Source organism: Rhinoderma darwinii, chromosome 3 (genome assembly GCF_050947455.1).
Source record: "Rhinoderma darwinii isolate aRhiDar2 chromosome 3, aRhiDar2.hap1, whole genome shotgun sequence".
Lineage (NCBI taxonomy): Eukaryota > Metazoa > Chordata > Amphibia > Anura > Rhinodermatidae > Rhinoderma > Rhinoderma darwinii.
Window position 1 is genome coordinate 374,381,117 of NC_134689.1, and position 22,133 is coordinate 374,403,249.

Genomic DNA, 22,133 nt, shown 5'->3' on the forward strand with positions numbered 1-22,133 from the left:
TATAATGATGAGCGGTATCTCTATATACTGATAATATACATGTATAATGATGAGCTGTATCTCTATATACTGATAATATACATGTATAATGATGAGCGGTATCTCTATATACTGATAATATACATGTATAATGATGAGCTGTATCTCTATATACTGATAATATACATTATAATGATGAGCTGTATCTCTATATACTGATAATATACATGTATAATGATGAGCGGTATCTCTATATACTGATAATATACATGTATAATGATGAGCGGTATCTCTATATACTGATAATATACATGTATAATGATGAGCGGTATCTCTATATACTGATAATATACATGTATAATGATGAGCGGTATCTCTATATACTGATAATATACATGTATAATGATGAGCTGTGTCTCTATATACTGATAATATACATGTATAATGATGAGTGGTATCTCTATATACTAATAATATACATGTATAATGATGAGCTGTATCTCTATGTACTGATAATATACATGTATAATGATGAGCGGTATCTCTATATACTGATAATATACATGTATAATGATGAGCTGTGTCTCTATATACTGATAATATACATGTATAATGATGAGCGGAGTCTCTATATACTGATAATATACATGTATAATGATGAGCTGTATCTCTATATACTGATAATATACATGTATAATGATGAGCGGTATCTCTATATACTGATAATATACATGTATAATGATGAGTGGTATCTCTATATATACTGATAATATACATGTATAATGATGAGCGGTATCTCTATATACTGATAATATACATTATAATGATGAGCGGTGTCTCTATATACTGATAATATACATGTATAATGATGAGTGGTGTCTCTATATACTGATAATATACATGTATAATGATGAGCTGTATCTCTATATACTGATAATATACATGTATAATGATGAGCAGTGTCTCTATATACTGATAATATACATGTATAATGATGAGCGGTATCTCTATATACTGATAATATACATGTATAATGATGAGCGGTATCTCTATATACTGATAATATACATGTATAATGATGAGCGGTGTCTCTATATACTGATAATATACATGTATAATGATGAGCTGTATCTCTATATACTGATAATATACATGTATAATGATGAGCGGTATCTCTATATACTGATAATATACATGTATAATGATGAGCTGTATCTCTATATACTGATAATATACATTATAATGATGAGCTGTATCTCTATATACTGATAATATACATGTATAATGATGAGCGGTATCTCTATATACTGATAATATACATGTATAATGATGAGCGGTGTCTCTATATACTGATAATATACATGTATAATGATGAGCGGTGTCTCTATATACTGATAATATACATTATAATGATGAGCTGTATCTCTATATACTGATAATATACATTATAATGATGAGCTGTATCTCTATATACTGATAATATACATTATAATGATGAGCTGTATCTCTATATACTGATAATATACATGTATAATGATGAGCGGTATCTCTATATACTGATAATATACATGTATAATGATGAGCGGTATCTCTATATACTGATAATATACATGTATAATGATGAGCGGTGTCTCTATATACTGATAATATACATGTATAATGATGAGCGGTATCTCTATATACTGATAATATACATGTACAATGATGAGCTGTATCTCTATATACTGATAATATACATGTATAATGATAAGCTGTATCTCTATATACTGATAATATACATGTATAATGATGAGCGGTATCTCTATATACTGATAATATACATGTATAATGATGAGCTGTATCTCTATGTACTGATAATATACATGTATAATGATGAGCGGTATCTCTATATACTGATAATATACATGTATAATGATGAGCGGTATCTCTATATACTGATAATATACATGTATAATGATGAGCTGTATCTCTATATACTGATAATATACATGTATAATGATGAGCTGTATCTCTATATACTGATAATATACATGTATAATGATGAGCGGTATCTCTATATACTGATAATATACATGTATAATGATGAGCGGTGTCTCTATATTCTGATAATATACATGTATAATAATGAGCTGTATCTCTATATACTGATAATATACATGTATAATGATGAGCGGTTTCTCTATATACTGATAATATACATGTATAATGATGAGCGGTGTCTCTATATACTGATAATATACATGTATAATGATGAGCGGTATCTATATATACTGATAATATGCATGTATAATGATGAGCGGTGTCTCTATATACTGATAATATACATGTATAATGATGAGCGGTATCTATATATACTGATAATATACATGTATAATGATGAGCGGTGTCTCTATATACTGATAATATACATGTATAATGATGAGCGGTATCTCTATATACTGATAATATACATGTATAATGATGAGCGGTATCTCTATATACTGATAATATACATGTATAATGATGAGCTGTATCTCTATATACTGATAATATACATGTATAATGATGAGCTGTGTCTCTATATACTGATAATATACATGTATAATGATGAGCGGTATCTCTATATACTGATAATATACATGTATAATGATGAGCGGTATCTCTATATACTGATAATACACATGTATAATGATGAGCGGTGTCTCTATAAACTGATAATATACATGTATAATGATGAGCGGTATCTCTATATACTGATAATATACATGTATAATGATGAGCTGTATCTCTATATACTGATAATATACATGTATAATGATGAGCGGTGTCTCTATATACTGATAATATACATGTATAATGATGAGCGGTGTCTCTATATACTGATAATATACATGTATAATGATGAGCGGTATCTCTATATACTGATAATATACATGTATAATGATAAGCTGTATCTCTATATACTGATAATATACATGTATAATGATGAGCGGTATCTCTATATACTGATAATATACATGTATAATGATGAGCGGTATCTCTATATACTGATAATATACATGTATAATGATGAGCTGTGTCTCTATATACTGATAATATACATGTATAATGATGAGCGGTGTCTATATATACTGATAATATACATGTATAATGATGAGCGGTATCTCTATATACTGATAATATACATGTATAATGATGAGCTGTATCTCTATATACTGATAATATACATGTATAATGATGAGCCGTATCTCTATATACTGATAATATACATGTATAATGATGAGCGGTATCTCTATATACTGATAATATACATGTATAATAATGAGCTGTATCTCTATATACTGATAATATACATGTATAATGATGAGCGGTATCTCTATATACTGATAATATACATGTATAATGATGAGCGGTATCTCTATATACTGATAATATACATGTATAATGATGAGCGGTATCTCTATATACTGATAATATACATGTATAATGATGAGCGGTATCTCTATATACTGATAATATACATGTATAATGATGAGCTGTATCTCTATATACTGATAATATACATGTATAATGATGAGCTGTGTCTCTATATACTGATAATATACATGTATAATGATGAGCGGTATCTCTATATACTGATAATATACATGTATAATGATGAGCTGTGTCTCTATATACTGATAATATACATGTATAATGATGAGCGGTGTCTATATATACTGATAATATACATGTATAATGATGAGCGGTATCTATATACTGATAATATACATGTATAATGATGAGCTGTATCTCTATATACTGATAATATACATGTATAATGATGAGCTGTATCTCTATATACTGATAATATACATGTATAATGATGAGCTGTATCTCTATATACTGATAATATACATGTATAATGATGAGCGGTGTCTCTATATACTGATAATATACATGTATAATGATGAGCTGTATCTCTATATACTGATAATATACATGTATAATGATGAGCTGTATCTCTATATACTGATAATATACATGTATAATGATGAGCGGTATCTCTATATACTGATAATATACATGTATAATGATGAGCTGTATCTCTATATACTGATAATATACATGTATAATGATGAGCGGTGTCTCTATATACTGATTATATATATACTGTATAGTGATAACCAGTATGTGCTGCATCTATGATCACAAATAGCTAATATGTGAAATGTTTGGGGGTCTGTGTTCTTTCCTTGTCCCCCGGTATAGTGACGTTGCCCTTCCCCCATGTCCACAGTAAGAGGTATATTGGTGTCGAGGGGAGGGCAGTTCAGAGCCGTCAGTAATTATAAATTGTGGGCTGTGATTAGACGGAAGTCGATCCATCAGCGTATCAAAATAATAACAGGAGGCAACGATGAGATTAATAAGGTGTGTTCACATTTACAGGTGTCGGGCAGCGTATGTAGGAGTTTACCCTGCACATTATAATGGACGAGATTTAACACATTCATTATATTCTCTTTTCGGAATGTCCTCGCTGTAGATTGTCAGCTCTTTTCACACTGTACATCGCCCGGGGTCACAGGACAGGTTCAGACCTACATCCGGTGTATTTTTGTGGTTCTTTTCTACCTTTGCTGCTGCTGTGTGGGATGTTTGTTAGATTGTTTCCTGAGCTAAATTTATCTGCAGTAATACGGAGATCTCAAGAGGCACAAGAGGATAGAGAGAAAGAAGGAAAAGAGGGAAGAAGACATAATGGGTTTAAGAAGGGAGACACAAAGAGAGCAGGACGGAGAGAGAGAAGGAGAGGAGTAAAAAAAAGAGGTGAGGAGGAGTGGAGGCAATAAAAGGGAGGAATAGAGAGACAAGAAGAGGGAGGCAGAGAGAGAGAAAGAGAGATAAAAGAAAAGAAGGGAGAAAAAGATAGAAAGAGAGACAAGGAGAGGGAGGGAAAGAAAGAGGCAAGGAGAGGGAGGAAGAGATGGAAAGAGAGACAAGAAGAGGAGGGAAGAAGAGAAAGAGAGAGGCAAGGAGAGGGAGGCAGAGACTGTGAGAGAGTGACCAAGAAAGGGAGGCATAGAGAGATACCCAAGGAGAGGAAGACAGAGAAAGATATCCAATGACAGAGTCAAAGAGACATAGAGAGAGGGTGAGGAAGAGAAGACGAGAAAGACATAAAAAGAGAGGCATGGAGAGTGACCCAAAGAGAGGAAACAGCGTGAGATTCAGGGACTGGGTGGCATAGAATGAGAGTGAGGTAGAAGGAGAAACAGGGAAGCTGAGAGAGAGAGAGACCCAAGAAGAGGCATAGAGAAAGACAGGGAAAGAAAGATAAAGACAGAGTCCCAGGAGAGATGGTACGTAAAGAGAGACAGGGAAGGGGACGCAAAGAGAGATGGGTGCAGGGCAAGATACCAAGAGAGGGAGAGGCAAAGACAGAGAATGTTAAAATATGATGGAAGGGTAATAGAGAGACACAGTATATCGTAATAAAGGACTACTGGAGATTATAGATATGAGATAGATAGATAGATAGATAGATAGATAGATAGATAGATAGATAGATAGATAGATAGATAGATAGATAGATAGATAGATAGATAGATAGATAGATTAAAGTGACATTTAAAATCCAGAATGTTTGTATATCATTATATTCTGTGAATTCCCCGTTCACCCCAAGCAGGTCCCCCTCGGATAAGACACATAGACCCTTCCCCCCAACCCCCTCCCCTTGTGTCACAGCTGCTGCTTGGTATGAGCTGTCTGTGGTGCTGAAACTTTTACTGGAAGAGCAAGTAGCAGGGGTGAGGGAGGGGGAAGTAGTCAGCAATGTGCTTGGTAAAGGAGGGAAGCAGGCGGCATAGAGGGGAGAACTGAATGTTATAATGAAAGTCAGTGGCGGATAAAGTAGACCATAGGCCCTGGACTATTCCACAAACTTGGGCTCCCCTTCCCCACCGCCGCTCTGCCGTGTCTATAATGAACACCACCTTTTTGTGCGAGCATTGACAAATGGGTGTTACGATTCCTCTTGTGAAAGGGCTGTGTCCCTACATACTGACAGTCTCCAACCATCGCTGACTGTATCACACTGTATAGGGACACTTCCTCTTGACAATGGGAATGGTAACACGCATTTGTCTATTAGTCCTGGGTACACAAAGACATTATGAGGATTTCTTACAACAGACATGTCAGGAGAGGGGACAGATCCTCTATAGATCCAGTGACTCACAAGTGATGTCTTCTCTAATGGGAGTCGTTCTCTTTTCTTCTCCGTCTGACACAGACCAGTATGGCGAGTTCTCCTGATGAGACATCTTTGCTCCTCGGTTCTGCAGCCATTTCCAGGCTTTATAGAAACACAAAAATTCAGACACCAAGGCCCAGGACCATAAATTAAAGGGGTTGTCCGTGAACGGGCCGGTTTGTCATACTGATGACCTATCGATGTGCCCGGACAACCCCTTTTACTCAGACTAATAAATTAGAATGCATATAGACCCCAGACCTTCTAAACTATTGCCGTCCCCAGACCAGACTCCCCTAAGCAAATACAGACCCCAGAACAAGCACCCTAAATACAGACCTCGGACCAGACCTCTAAATACAGACCCCAGGCCTGACCCCTAAACTAATAATGACCCCAGACATGACTCCCTACTAATACAGACCCCAGACCAGACCCCCATAAACTAATACAGACCCCATACCTGACACTCTAAACTAATAAAGATACCCAACCCCCTAAATACAGACCCCCATAAACTACTACAGAGCCCAGACCAGACCCCCTAAATATACAGACCCCAGACCAGACCCCCTAAATATACAGACCCAAGACCAGACTCCCTAAATATACAGACCCCAGACCAGACCCCTAAATACAGACCCCAGACCAGACCCCCTAAATATACAGAACCCCTAAATATACAGACCCCAGACCAGACCCCCTAAATATATAGACCCCAGACCAGACCCCCTGAATACAGACCCCAGACCCCTTAAACTAATACTGACCCCCTAAATACAGACCTCTTACCAGACCCCTTGAATACCGATGACAGACCAGACCCACTAAACTAATACAGACACCTTAAATAAAAACCGCCTAAATACAGACCCCCCTAAATACTGACCCCAGACCTCCTAAATACAGACCCCAGACCAGACCCCTTAAATACAGACCCCAGACAAGACCCCCTAAATACAGACCCCTTAAACAAGTCCATGATCCCCTTATACTTACCTAGCAGCTCACCTCACCTCACGGTCTTCTCTCTTGCTGCTGTTGTAGGACCTGCGGTCATGTGACCAGCAGGTTTCTAATCAGTAACAAGAACTACAGACATAAGGTCACGTGACCTTTATGTCTGCAGGTCATTTACAGGACATAAACAATGCCGTTTTGTCTGGGTTTTTGACGAGCCACGGCAAAAACGCATTGTATGTGGGGCGGCCATGGGCCATCCTGGGAGCCTCGGGCCCCGGGCGGCCACCAAAAGCACCCAATGATGATCTGCCATTGATGAAAGTTATAGAGAGGTTTATGTGTGCATGTCTCCTTATAGTAGTAGGATTATGGGGTCTGGGGGGTTAGACAGTGAAGACTAGAGCAAGGATTCACTACAAACATAAAGTTGTATTATGCTGTCAACTGTGTACACCAGAGCTGTTTATAAGAGACTTGACAGATGTAGCAGAGCTGAATTAGTGAATGGAGATAATGCTATACAATAATGGAGTAGATTTACCAGCAGTCATATCTATCAGTGTGTGTGTGTGTGTGTGTGTGTGTGTGTGTGTGTGTGTGTGTGTGTGTGTGTGCCTGCGCCTGCGTCTGTGTGTGCGCGCGCATATAAAAAATCTACACTCCCCTGTTAAAATGCCAGGTTTTTGTCATGTTACATAATCAGTCTAAGATGGATCATTTCAGAACTTTTTCCACCTTTAATGTCACCTATAATCTGTACAATTGTATTGAAAAACAAAATGAAATGTTTTAGGGTGGAAAATAATAAAATAATGTGATTGCATAAATGTGCACACCCTTACACTAATACTTTTTTTGAATTACCCTTTGACTTTATGACAGCATTCAGTCTTTTTGGGTAGAAGTCTATCAGCATGGCACATCTTGACTTGGCAATTGTTGGCCACTCTTCCTTGCAAAAGCGCTCCAAATCTGTCAGATTGCGAGGGCATCTCCTGTATACAGCCGTCTTCAGGCCACCCCACAGATTTTCAATAGGATTCAGGTCTGGGCTCCGGCTGGACCATTCCAAAACTTTGACCTTCTTCTGGTGAAGCCATTATTTTGTTGATTTGGAGGTATGCTTGGGTCGTTGTCGTTCTTAAATCCTCTTCATCTTCATCTTTTTAGCAGAGGCCTGCAGGTTTTGTGCCAATATTGCGTGATATTTGGAACTGTTCATAATTCCCTCCACCTTGACTAAAGGCCCAGTTCCAGTTGTGGAAAAACAGCCTCAAAGCATAATGCTGCCTCCACCATGCTTCACTGTGGGTGTGATGTTCTTCTGGTGATGTGCAGTGTTGGCTTTGCGCAAAACATACTTTTGGGAATTATGGCCAAAAAGTTCAACCTTCGTCTCCTCAGACCGTAACACGTTTTCCCACATGATTTTGGCAGACTTGATGTAGGTCTTTGCAAAACATACATACGTCCAGTTATTGGTAATATCACTGTTGTGTCAAAGTTGATCCACTTCTTGATGAACGTCTTCACTGTGTTCCATGGTATATCTAATGCCTTGGAAATTCTTTGGTACCCTTCTCCTGACTGATGCCTTTCAACAATCAGATCCCTTTGACGTGTTGTAAGCTCTTTACGGACCAGCGCTTTTGCTGTAACATGCAACAAAGAAAATGTCAGGATAATCCTAATAGAACAGCTGAACTTTACATGGGGTTTCTCAGGATGACTTTAAGTAATGGCAGTTGTGTACTGACTACTATTTAACATGAGTTTAAATGTGATTGGCCAATTCTGAACACAACCACATCCACAATTATAAGAGGGTGTTCACACTTATGCAACCACATTATTTGGGGTTTTTAGTTTTCCCCTATAAATGATTTCAGCTTGCTTTTCAATGGAATTGTACAGATTATAGGTCACATTAAAGGTGGAAAAATATCTGAAATGATTAATCTTGGACTGGTTTTGTAAAATGACAAAAACTAGCATTTTAACAGGGGTGTGTAGACTTTTTTTATATCGTGTGTGTGTGTGTGTTTGTTTTAAGCTGCTGATGTAATACATTTCAATCCACTGAATGTAAGGGTAGAAGGTGTATGATATATCTGTATCATGATGCAGAGTTATTGATATCATTTGATGGTGTGTAATAGCAGCTTTCGGCCACAATAAATGAAGGTGAGATGTGTGGGCATTGTATGAGAAAGGCAGAGTTTGAAGGAGTAGTAGGGTCAGTCTCTGCAGTGATAGATCTGCATGCGTGGGTGGAATGGGAGCATTGGGGGAACAGTAGAGACGGCTGCAAAAAAAGAATGATACCAGGACTAGGTGAAATGTATCAGTCGATTAGAGTAACAATAAGTCATATTAGGTGCATGGAGCAGAATGTGTGATAATAAAGAAATTGTGTGTATGAGTTGGCATGTATGATGAATGATAGGATAGTGGAGTGCTAACTGTGTGTAATATGAGTACATGTAAAGTAAACCCATGGTGAATAGTATGAAGGTGCATTGGTGTGTATTATTTATCAGTACTATGATATATAGATATATGATATAATATAAAAGTATTGTGCGGTATGTGTGATGTGCATTCATACATGATGATAAAAATCAAGTACTATGCATAATATTAGGGGAAAGACATGACGGTAGAGTGGGGATTATGTAGTGCAAGTACATGTATTATAAAGTATATGGCGTGTGTTACATGTATGATGAGTAATAGGTCTGGTTGAATGACTGAATGAATGAATGAATGAATGAATGAAATTACAATATTAGGAGATCTCATGAAGGCAACCCCTGTCTATATGCCCTATTAGGATATATGGACGTCATGGAGTCCCCACTCAGGAGCCCCTTTGTGAGACAAAGATTAGCTCTTATTCCGGCGGGCTCGAATCACCATGTAAATAAAATGGCGTCATGTAAGTGTATGTTCACACGCATAACCAAAAACGTCTGAAGATACGTAGCTGTTTTCAAGGGAAACAGCTCCTGATTTTCAAACGTTTTTTAAGCCACTCGCGTTTTTCGCTGCATTTTTTTTTTTCCCCATTTTTAGAGCTGTTTTCAATAGGGTCTATGACAAAGGGCTCCAAAAAACGTCGCAAGAAGTGACCTACACTTCTTTTTTGTGGCCGTTTTTTTATGCGGCCGTCTGAACAGAACGCCGTTTTTCCCATTGAAATCAATGGGCAGATGTTTGGATGCGTTCTGCGACCGAAAATAAGACGTGTGAACTTAACCTAATAGTACATGCAGTGGCTGCTGAGTAGGAAATGACCGGCTGTCTGTTTGCGAGGGGTGTTGGGAGCTGATCACCGCTACAAGTGACACATTACGGAAGAGAAGCAGGGTTCAACCGGCTACACCTGTGCGCGACTCTCTCCATTGTAGCCTATGGATAGCCAAAGTCTATGGCTGGAATACTCCTTCACTTATATCAGAGTGTTGCGAGTTCATAAATGTAAATGGCATCAAGGTTATATGTACAGTATGCTGGATAACTTAAAGCTAGAGTGCTGTGTATGCAATGTGGTTATATGTATGGCGTATAATTTGAAGGTAGAGTGCGGTGTATGTAGTGAGGTTATATATATATGGTAAATTATATAATGGTAGAGTGCTCTGTATGTAGCGTGGTTATATGTGTGGTGTATAATATGAAGGTAGAGTGCTGTGTATGTAATGTGGTTATATGTATGGTGTATAATATGAAGGTAGAGTGCTGTGTATGTAGTATGGTTATATGTATGGTGTATAATATGAAGGTAGAGTGCTGTACATGTAGTGAGGTTATATATATATGGTAAAATATATAAATGTAGAGTGCTGTGTATGTAGCGTGGTTATATGTATGGTGTATAATATGAAGATAGAGTGTTGTGTATGTAATGTGGTTATATGTGTGGTGTATAATATGAAGGTAGAGTGCTGTGTATGTAGTATGGTTATATGTATGGTGTATAATATGAAGGTAGAGTGATGTGTATGTAGTAGGGTTATATTTATGGTGTACAATATCAAGGTAGAGTGCTGTATATGTAGTGAGGTTGTACATATGGTAAATTATATAAAGGTTGAGTACTGTTTATGTAGTGAGGTTATATTTATATGGTAAATGATATAAAGGTAGAGTGCTGTGTATGAAGTGAGGTTATATATATATATATATATATATATATATATATATATGGTAAATGTAAATTTTGCATTTCATTTGGAAATCTCGGTCCCAGAGTCTGGAGGTAGAGTGGAGAGGCGTCAATCCAAGTGTCTTGCGGTCCAGTGTGAGGTTTCCACAGTCAGTGATGGTTTGGGGGCCATGTCATCTGCTGGTGTTGGTCCACTGTGTTATATCAAGTCCAGAGTCAGTGCAGCCGTCTACCAGGAAATTTTTGAGCACTTCATGTATTCCTCTGCTGACAAGCTTTATGGAGATGCTGATTTCATTTTCCAGCAGGACTTGGCACCTGCACACACTGCCAAAAGTACCAATACCTGGTTTACTAGCCACAGTATCACTGCGCTTGATTAGCCAGCAAACTCGCCTGACCTAAACCCCATAGAGAATCTATAGAGTATTGTCAAGATGAGAGACCCCAGACCCAACAATGCAGACGAGCTGAAGGCCGCTATCAAAGCAACCTGGGCGTCCATAACACCTCAGCAGTGCCACAGGCTGATCACCTCCATGCTATGCCGCATTGATAACACCTCAGCAGTGCCACAGGCTGGTCACCTCCATGCCATGCCGCATTGATAACACCTCAGCAGTGCCACAGGCTGATCGCCTCCATGCCACGCCGCATTGATAACACCTCAGCAGTGCCACAGGCTGGTCACCTCCATGCCATGCCGCATTGATAACACCTCAGCAGTGCCACAGGCTGATCGCCTCCATGCCACGCCGCATTGACAACACCTCAGCAGGGCCACAGGCTGATCGCCTCCATGTCACGCCGCATTGATAACACCTCAGCAGTGCCACAGGCTGATCGCCTCCATGCCACGCTGCATTGATGCAGTAATTCATGCAGAGTCTGAGCCCCGACCAAATATTGAGGGCATATACTGTACATACATTTTAGTAGGACAACATTTTGGTATTAAAAATAATTTCTTAAATTGGGCTTATATAATATTCTAATTTTCTGAGACACTAAATTTTTGGTTTTCAATAACTGTTACCATAATCTCAACATTAAAAGAAAAAAATGCTGGAAATAGATAACTCTGTGTGTAATGAATCTATAGAATATGAGTTTCACTTTTTGAATTGAATTACTGAAATAAATTAACTTTTTGATGATATTCTAATTCATTGAGAAGGACTAGTATATATGGTAAATTATATAAAAGTAGAGTGCTGTGTATGAAGTGAGGTTTTATATATATATATATATATATATATATATATATATATATATATATATATATATGATAAATGATATGAAGGTTGAGTGCTGTATATGTAGTGGGTCCATACCCACTGATCGTGACAGTACACTCAGACCAGGGACCCCGCTGGTCAACCCAAACCACGACGACGTCACAAGCCATGCGGACGTAGATACTTGACCTCCAATCACGACCGGACCAACTCCTCCAGGCGGTGAACATTATTGCGCATCGGATGGATACGCAAGCTGCAACCTTCCCGGCACCTGTTCCTATTGCTCCTGCTGCTCCTCCTACTGCACCTCCTGGCAGTGCAGATTCGCTATTCTCTCTGCCACTGCCTCCCAGTTACGACGGGGATGCGAGGACCTGCAGTGGATTTCTGATTCACTGTCAGATCCATTTCAGTCTACATGCCAGTGCATTTCCCTTGTGCTGGACTTTGTATTGATTGGGTACTCTCTTGTTTCTACACCACAGAAAAAAGTGGGACATAGAATAGGATTAAAAACACAAAAAATGGCCATACTCACAAATTGGGCAGGTATAATCCCAATAGGACGCAGCCAGGTCAAAAATGCTGCTGAAGGAAAGTGCTCAGGTGTGTTAAATAATAACAGCCACTCCCACTAGCCTTGAGGGGAGTGGCGTGTGGTGCATGGGATATGTAGTAAAAAGTAAATGAATAGTGTATAATGTGCAAGTAGTAATAATATGTGTGAAATATAGGGGGCAGTACTGAGTATAGTGAGTGGTGAATAAAGTGTAAAATATAGGGGGCAGTACTGAAAGGGTCAGGAACGTGAGTGATACATGAAGTGTGGGAGCAGTGTGTAAAACATGGAGGGCTAATGCGTAAATCATGAGGCACAGCCTATATAGCCTGGTAGCAGCCAATTTGTAACGCCATGATAGTACATAGAGCGGGCTGCCCTGCTTGCTATGCCAGACCGCAACACACCATGCTCTCCCAGCATTGAAGACCTGGCTGCGTCCAAAAAGTAGTAAATATAATACAAGTAAAAATGGAAAATACATGGGGTATTGGTTGTAATTTTGGCCAAAAGCACGCAAGCTCGCAATCCTCGTCACGGATCCCCACACTTGCGAGTCCCTAACTGGAACTTTTCGTTCCAAACTTGCTCTCTTGCTTCGCCAGCTGCCTCCCTGCTACGGCGGTCCGGCCTAGTGGGCCCACATACCTACAGATCGTGACAGTGAGGTTATACATATGGTGAATGATATAAAGGTAGAGTGCTATGTATGTAGTGAGAATATATATATATATATATATATATATATATATGGTAAATGATATAAAGGTAGAATGCTGAGTATGGAGTGAGGTTAAATGTAGGGTAAATTATATGAAGATAGAGTGCTGTCTGTGATGGATAAGAGAGCTATGTGTAGAGTTGTTGAAATTCATAATTGCCGAGATTTACAGCCAAATGAGAAGAGATGGAGAAAGGTGTGCAAGACACAGAGCGTGCCAGGATTAATAAAGAAGGGGGAGGGAAGGCAGAAAAAGGGAGAGAGGTGCGCGGGAAATGCAGAGCATGAAAGGGATATTGAAGAAAGAGGGGGATGATGAAGGTCTAAATGCTGAATTTAGAAAAGGGTAAAAGATGTGGCTGTCAGAATAGAAAGTCTGATTAAGTAATATGTGCAAAATACTAGATAGATAGATAGATAGATAGATAGATAGATAGATAGATAGATAGATAGATAGATAGATAGATAGATAGATAGATAGATAGATAGATAGATAGATAGATAGATAGATAGATAGATAGATCATAGGTAGATAGATAGATAGATAGATAGATAGATAGATAGATAGATAGATAGATAGATAGATAGATAGATAGATAGATAGATAGATAGATAGATAGATAGATAGATAGATAGATAGATATGAGGATAGATAGATATGAGGATAGATAGATAGATAGATAGATAGATAGATAGATAGATAGATAGATAGATAGATAGATAGATAGATAGATAGATAGATAGATAGATAGATAGATAGATAGATAGATAGATGATAGATAGATAGATAGATAGATAGATAGATAGATAGATAGATAGATAGATAGATAGATAGATAGATGATAGATAGATAGATAGATAGATAGATAGATAGATAGATAGATAGATAGATAGATAGATAGATAGATAGATAGATAGATAGATAGATAGATAGATAGACAATATGTGCAGCCTGCCTTGTGATCCCCCTCATCTCAGTGATACACAATTACTGCAGTATTTCTTATATAGCCTTTCCCCCTAGTGGTGTCCGCTTTAGTTAACTCTTTCCGATGTCCACTTACATGTGATATAGCCGCACTTATGTTACTTCAGACATCAAGGACCACGTGATATGCTGTAAATATACCACAAATGGTGCACATGTAATAACACTCCTTTACCTTTCAGGAAAAGTCCTACAAAATGTTGATGATCCTTTGCTTCATTTAGACATAAAATAATAGATGCGCTCTGTAATATTAATATGTTCATATATTTCTATTTTGTAGGTTGGCGAGGTGATGTTACAGAGAAGCGCTCAGTGACAGGGTCGTGTCAAGCGGTATGGCGGGGGCCTGGCTGGTTTTGTGGGGTCTCTGTTCAGCCGCCATATTGTTGACATCCTCTACTCAAGGTGAGACCTGACTCCGTATTATTGGCTTATTAAAGTCATTGTTCAACTTATTTCTCAATCTTAGGGAAAAATTTCCTTCCCAACTCCGAATATCAGGATAAATCCTCAAATCGACATCTCATCTACAGTAATCTAGTACATATAACTCGGAACATTAACACACTCAAGAAAGGCATCCAGGCCCCTTTGTACTCTTTCAATGAATTCACCATGACAACTTCCTCTGGCAGAGAGTGCCAGTCTCACTGCTCTTACAGTAAAGAACCCTCTTCTATATCGGTCTATAAACCTTCTTTCCTCTAGTTGTAGAGGATGGCCCTTGTTATAGTTACAGTCACGTGAGAGATCTCTGTATTGACCTGTGATGTATTTATACATAGTTATTAGGTCACCCCTCAGCCGTAGTTTTTCTAAACTTAATAACCCCAATTTTAAAAATCTTTTTTGGTACTGCAGAACATCCATTCCATGTATTACTGGGGGTGCTCCACTTTGTTTTCTGCATAGAATAAAATCAGATTGAGAAATCCTTAGTGAAAGCTACTGTAAATAAATACATCAGTGAGTAAACATATAATTTTGGGAAAATTTCCAGTAATTCAATAAAATAATGAATAAAAAAAATTAAAATGAAAAATACAAAACAGTTACAACAAAGCACACAACAACATCATACACATGAATATTGCTGGATGATTCAATCATACTATATAGTATTCTTTTTTCATATTATATTATTAAATGACTAGATATTTTTATATATTTGTACTGATTTATTTTTGCTTAGCGGAATTATCGTACTGTTTTTATTATAATATTTTTCATTTTCTCAGATGAGATAAAACATTGGGCTGGGGTATTTATATTATTTTGTTGTGTTCAGGTATATTTCTTTACATTTACGCCTTATATACAGTTTAGGCTTCCGTTTGCATCACCATAAATTTCAATGGTGACGGATCCGGTGCAAATGGTTTCCGTTTGTCAACATTGTATAAGGGTTCCGTTGTTTTGATGGAATCAATACCATAGTCAACTGCGCTATTCATTCCGTCAAAACGGCGGAACACTTAAACATTGGTGACAAACGAAAACCATTTGCACCGGATCCGTCACCATTGAAATCAATCGTGATGCAAATGGAAACCTGTGGTCTTCGTTTATTTCAGTTTGGATTCCGTTCATGGGTTCCCCTGACGGAAAGCACCGATGGAACTCATGAACGGAGTCCCGACGCAGATGTGAACGAAGCCTTATTTCGAAGCGAACATCCTCTTCTCCAGTGCTAGGGTGTGACCTCAGAATAGGGTGCCTCATAGGGCACCAAAGTGTGCCACACAAAGTGCCTATGGTTCTGTGCCGATACACAGGGTCCATGCATGTGGTAGTAATGCCATGTGTATGGACCCTTACCGGGATAAAGGAGTATACGCAATGCTTGTCTCACTCAGCTAGTTCCTTGGTAAAGATTGAGGGGACCAGAAGATTTTGGGAAAACTTTGCTTCAGCAGCCACGTTAAGCATCTTGTAGACTTGAAAATTGGCTGACAATGCATTTACTGGACAATTTAAAGTCATCCTATGAATTCACTGGAAAATAGTGACATGAGGCTTGAGGAACGGTAAAGAATGGAGCTGCATGTCTATTTGTGCCATCCCATGAATGGGCAAAATGATCATGTAACTTTATTATCTTTTTCAAGTAAATGGCAATGCATAGGCCTGTCACGGAGGTTCATGTAGTTCTGTCAGGCGTGACTGTAGCAGTGACCAATGTTCCCTCTAAGTCTTGGCAGCTCCTGAGCGGGGCTGTTATGGAGCAGGACAAGTCTCCATCAATGGTGGGTGATCCGATGACCAAAACTAATACCCCCAGTAAACGCTAATATAGAGAATAAGAACATTTATTTTAAATTAGTTTTAATTACTTTTTTAAATACTATAATATTACAAGTCCAGCAGTAAAATAGACAGTTCTAAACATCAATTATAGGCATCAATGAAAGAATCCCTCATTACACCACTGCCCCTATAGATAGCGCCACACAGACCCCTGTAGATAGTGCCACACAGACCCCCTGTAGATAGTGCCACACAGACCCCCCCTGTAGATACTGCCACACTGTAATGGCAGGGAGGAGGTGAAGGGAAAGTGAGCCCTAATCTACCCACCGCCCTGTCCCTGCCTACTTGCAACGACCCGCCCTAGGCGACGAGGTACAACTGGGCGGCGGTCCCTACGCTGGCTAAGTGCACAGGAAGACAAACAGGGAACACGCAAGGGAAGGGGCAGTAGCCACGGAACGCCACGAGGAAACGGGGCGGCGAACGAACAGTCAGGACCAGGACGAAGTGAGTACACCCGAGCGGGCACGGAGACAGAAGCAAGCCAGGGCAAGCAAAGCAGGTCAAGCAGAACTGCAGCAAGGCAGAAGCACGGCAGAAGCAGGCTGGAGCAAGCAGCAGTGGGGCCAGGAATCCAAAAGAATTACAAGCACTGAGGGAGAGCACAGGGCAGGTAATAAAGGGCAGGGGGCGGAGCTAACTCCGAGAGACCAGGCCGCGATAGGCTCTCCCACTCCTGAGCCTGCCACCCTGGTTGGTGGGAGATGGTGTCCGTCGAACAGGTCTGGCCTCAGGTGTGGATTGATTAATCCCAGGAGTATAGCTAGATGAAGTACCTGGCAGATCCCTAACAGTACTCCCCCTTTTATGAGGGGCCACCGGACCCTTACTAAGGGGACCCGGTTTAGTGGGGAAGAGGAGGTGGAACCTCCTGATCAATACCCCAGCGTGAACATCACGGGCAGGTACCCAAGTCCTCTCCTCCGGCCCGTATCCTCTCCAATGGACCAGGTACTGGAGGGAGCCCTGGACCATCCTACTGTCCATAATCTTGGCCACCTCGAATTCCACCCCCTCAGGGGTGAGAACGGGAACAGGAGGTATCCTCGAGGGGGACCAGGACGGGGAGCAGCGTTTAAGGAGGGAGGCATGGAAGACGTCATGTATGCGAAAGGATGGGGGGAGCTCCAGACGGAAGGATACAGGGTTGAGGACTTCAATGATCTTATAAGGTCCAATAAATCGGGGAGCAAACTTCCTGGACGGGACCTTAAGGCGCAAGTTCCTGGACGACAACCAGACCAAATCCCCGACGACAAACCGGGGGTTAGCAGAACGTCTACTATCCGCCTGAATCTTTTGTGCGCTCTGGGACGCCTCTAGGTTCTTCTGAACCTGGGCCCAGACAGTGCACAGTTCCCGATGAACCTCCTCTACCTCAGGATTATTGGAACAACCAGGGGAGACGGAGGAGAACCTTGGGTTAAACCCGAAATTACAGAAAAACGGGGAGACCCCTGACGAGTTACTGACCCGGTTATTCAGGGAAAATTCAGCAAGGGGAAGGAATGAGACCCAATCGAATTGACAGTCAGAGATGAAACACCTTAAATATTGTTCCAGGGATTGGTTGGTCCTTTCCGTTTGGCCATTAGTTTCGGGATGGAAGGCGGAGGAGAAGGACAGATCAATCTCCAACTTTTTACAAAAAGCTCTCCAAAATAAGGAAACAAATTGTACCCCTCTGTCAGAAACGATATTGACTGGGGCCCCATGGAGACGCAGGATGTGTTTCACAAACAAAGAAGCTAACGTCTTGGCGTTAGGTAGCTTCTTAAGGGGCACAAAGTGGCACATCTTGCTGAAGCGGTCGACTACCACCCACACCACCGACTTGCCCTGAGATGGAGGCAAATCGGTGATAAAATCCATGGAGATATGGGTCCAAGGTCTCTGGGGAATGGGCAAGGAACGTAGTAGGCCCGCAGGTCGGGACCTAGGGGTTTTGGACCTAGCGCAAACCTCACAGGCGGCGACGTAAGCCCTAACATCTTTAGGCAACCCAGGCCACCAATAGTTTCTGGTAATGAGGTGTTTGGTGCCCAAGATGCCAGGATGACCAGATAGAGCGGAGTCATGGTTTTCCCTGAGTACCCTCAGCCGGTATTGCAGGGGAACAAACAGTTTGTCCCCAGGGACGTTCCCGGGAGCTGCACCCTGATCAGCCGCGATATCAGAAGCTAAATCAGAATCCGTGGCAGAGACGATTATACCAGGGGGTAAAATACAAGCGGGATCCTTCTCGGAAGGAGGATTGGCCATGAAACTACGTGACAGAGCGTCAGCCTTAATATTCTTGGACCCAGCCCTATAGGTAACCAAGAAATTAAATCTGGTAAAGAATAGTGCCCACCGAGCTTGTCTAGGATTAAGCCTCCGGGCCGATTCTAGGAAAACCAGATTCTTGTGATCCGTAAGGACCGTTACCTGGTGTCTGGCCCCCTCCAGGAAATGCCGCCACTCCTCAAAAGCCCATTTAATGGCTAGAAGTTCGCGGTTGCCAATATCATAGTTACTCTCCGTGGGCGAAAACTTCCTAGAGAAGTAAGCACAGGGGCGGAGATGGGTGAGGGAGCTGGTACCCTGGGACAAGACGGCCCCCACTCCCACCTCGGAAGCGTCAACCTCCACAATAAATGGCTCCTCTTGGTTGGGCTGAATCAGCACGGGGGCCGAGATAAAGCACTTCTTGAGAGTCTCAAAGGCCTGGACGGCCTCAGGGGGCCAATGGAGGACATCGGCACCCTTGCGGGTAAGGTCCGTAAGAGGCTTAGCGACGACCGAGAAGTTGGCAATAAATCTCCTGTAATAGTTGGCGAACCCTAAAAAACACTGTAACGCCTTAAGGGAGGCAGGTTGGACCCATTCCGCCACAGCTTGAACCTTGGCAGGGTCCATGCGGAATTCATGAGGAGTGAGGATTTGCCCTAAAAATGGTATCTCCTGTACCCCAAAGACACATTTTTCAGTCTTAGCAAACAGATTATTCTCCCGAAGGACCTGGAGCACCTTCCTGACATGCTCCACGTGGGAGGACCAGTCCTTGGAAAACACCAGTATGTCATCAAGGTACACAACAAGAAAATTACCTAGGTACTCTCTCAGGATTTCATTAATAAAATTCTGGAAGACAGCAGGGGCATTACACAATCCAAAGGGCATGACCAGGTATTCGAAATGACCCTCGGGTGTGTTGAACGCAGTTTTCCACTCATCCCCCTCTTTGATGCGGATAAGGTTATATGCCCCCCGTAGATCGAACTTAGAAAACCATTGGGCTCCCTGAACCTGATTAAAAAGATCCGGAATCAAAGGAAGTGGGTACTGGTTCCTTACGGTGACCTTATTCAGGTTACGATAATCAATGCACGGCCTAAGACCACCATCCTTCTTCCCCACGAAGAAGAAGCCAGCACCTACAGGAGAAGTCGAGGGGCGAATGAAACCCTTGGCCAGGCATTCTTGGATATACACCCTCATCGCTTCACGTTCAGGACATGAAAGATTAAATATCCTACCCTTAGGAAGCTTGGCACCAGGCACCAAATCGATAGCGCAATCGTAATCTCTATGGGGGGGCAACACCTCGGAGGCCTCCTTAGAAAACACATCGGCGAAGTCCTGAACAAACTCAGGAAGCGTGTTTACCTCCTCCCGGGGAGAAATAGAGTTAACAGAAAGACATGACATAAGACATTCATTACCCCATTTGGTGAGATCCCCAGTATTCCAATCAAATGTGGGATTATGCAACTGCAACCAGGGAAGGCCTAAAACCAGATCAGACGATAATCCCTGCATCACCAGTACAGAGCACTGCTCCAAATGCATGGAGCCAACAAGGAGTTCAAAAACAGGAGTATGCTGAGTAAAATAACCATTAGCAAGGGGGGTTGAGTCGATTCCTACTACAGGGATAGGATAAGGTAAATCAATACAAGGCATCTTTAGAGACATAGCAAATTCCACAGACATGATATTAGCAGATGAGCCCGAATCCACGAAAGCACTGCCCGTGGCAGACCGGCCAGCAAACGAGACCTGAAAGGGAAGCAAAATTTTATTGCGTTTCACATTAACGGGAAATACCTGTGCGCCCAAGTGACCTCCCCGATGATCACTTAGGCGCGGAAGTTTTCCGGCTTCTTATTCTTGCGCCTGGGACAGGTGTTCAGTATATGCTTGTCGTCCCCACAGTAGAAGCAGAGACCATTCATTCTGCGAAACTCCCTACGTTGTCGAGGGGACATGGAGGCCCCGAGTTGCATAGGTACCTCCGAGTCCTCCGTGGAGGGGCGAGGAGACGGGACCTCGGAGGGGATCGCAGAAAAGTCAGAGGGGAGCACACTGAAGCGTTCTAGCTGACGTTCCCTGAGACGTCGGTCAAGTCGTACTGCTAGGGCCATAACCTGGTCAAGGGAGTCAGGCGAGGGCTAGCTAACCAGCAGATCCTTCAGGGCGTCAGATAATCCTAACCTAAACTGGCACCTTAGGGCCGGATCGTTCCACTGAGAAGCTACGCACCACTTCCTAAAATCAGAACAGTATTCCTCAACCGGTCTCCTACCCTGACGTAAGGTCACCAGCTGACTCTCGGCTAAAGCAGTCCTGTCAGTCTCGTCGTAAATGAGTCCGAGGGCAGAGAAAAAACGATCAACAGAGGAAAGTTCAGGGGCGTCAGGAGCCAAGGAGAAGGCCCACTCTTGGGGCCCTTCCTGGAGACGGGATATGATGATACCCACCCGCTGGTTCTCGGAACCTGAGGAGTGGGGCTTTAGGCGGAAATACAGTCTGCAACTCTCCCGGAAGGAGAGAAACGTCTTACGGTCCCCTAAAAACCGGTCAGGTAACTTGAGGTCGGGTTCTAGAGGTGAGGTGAGGGGTACTACTAAAGCAGCGTCACCCTGATTGACCCTTTGGGCCAGGGCCTGGACCTGTAGGGAGAGGCCCTGCATCTGCTGGGTCAGGGTCTCAAGGGGGT

The 22,133-nt window shown here is 41.3% G+C and overlaps 1 protein-coding gene across 2 annotated transcripts in view; it reads left to right on the forward strand.

Annotated features, from left to right (window-relative positions):
- The window catches only part of ADGRL1 (adhesion G protein-coupled receptor L1), a 399,972-nt gene that overhangs the window by 203,437 nt on the left and 174,402 nt on the right, over positions 1–22,133 (forward strand). For both annotated transcript variants that reach the window (XM_075858739.1, XM_075858740.1), the window contains exon 2: positions 15,123–15,247. In XM_075858739.1, the coding sequence (XP_075714854.1) occupies positions 15,178–15,247 (70 nt within the window). In that variant the 5' untranslated portion in view covers positions 15,123–15,177. The remainder of the gene's footprint in view (positions 1–15,122; positions 15,248–22,133) is intronic.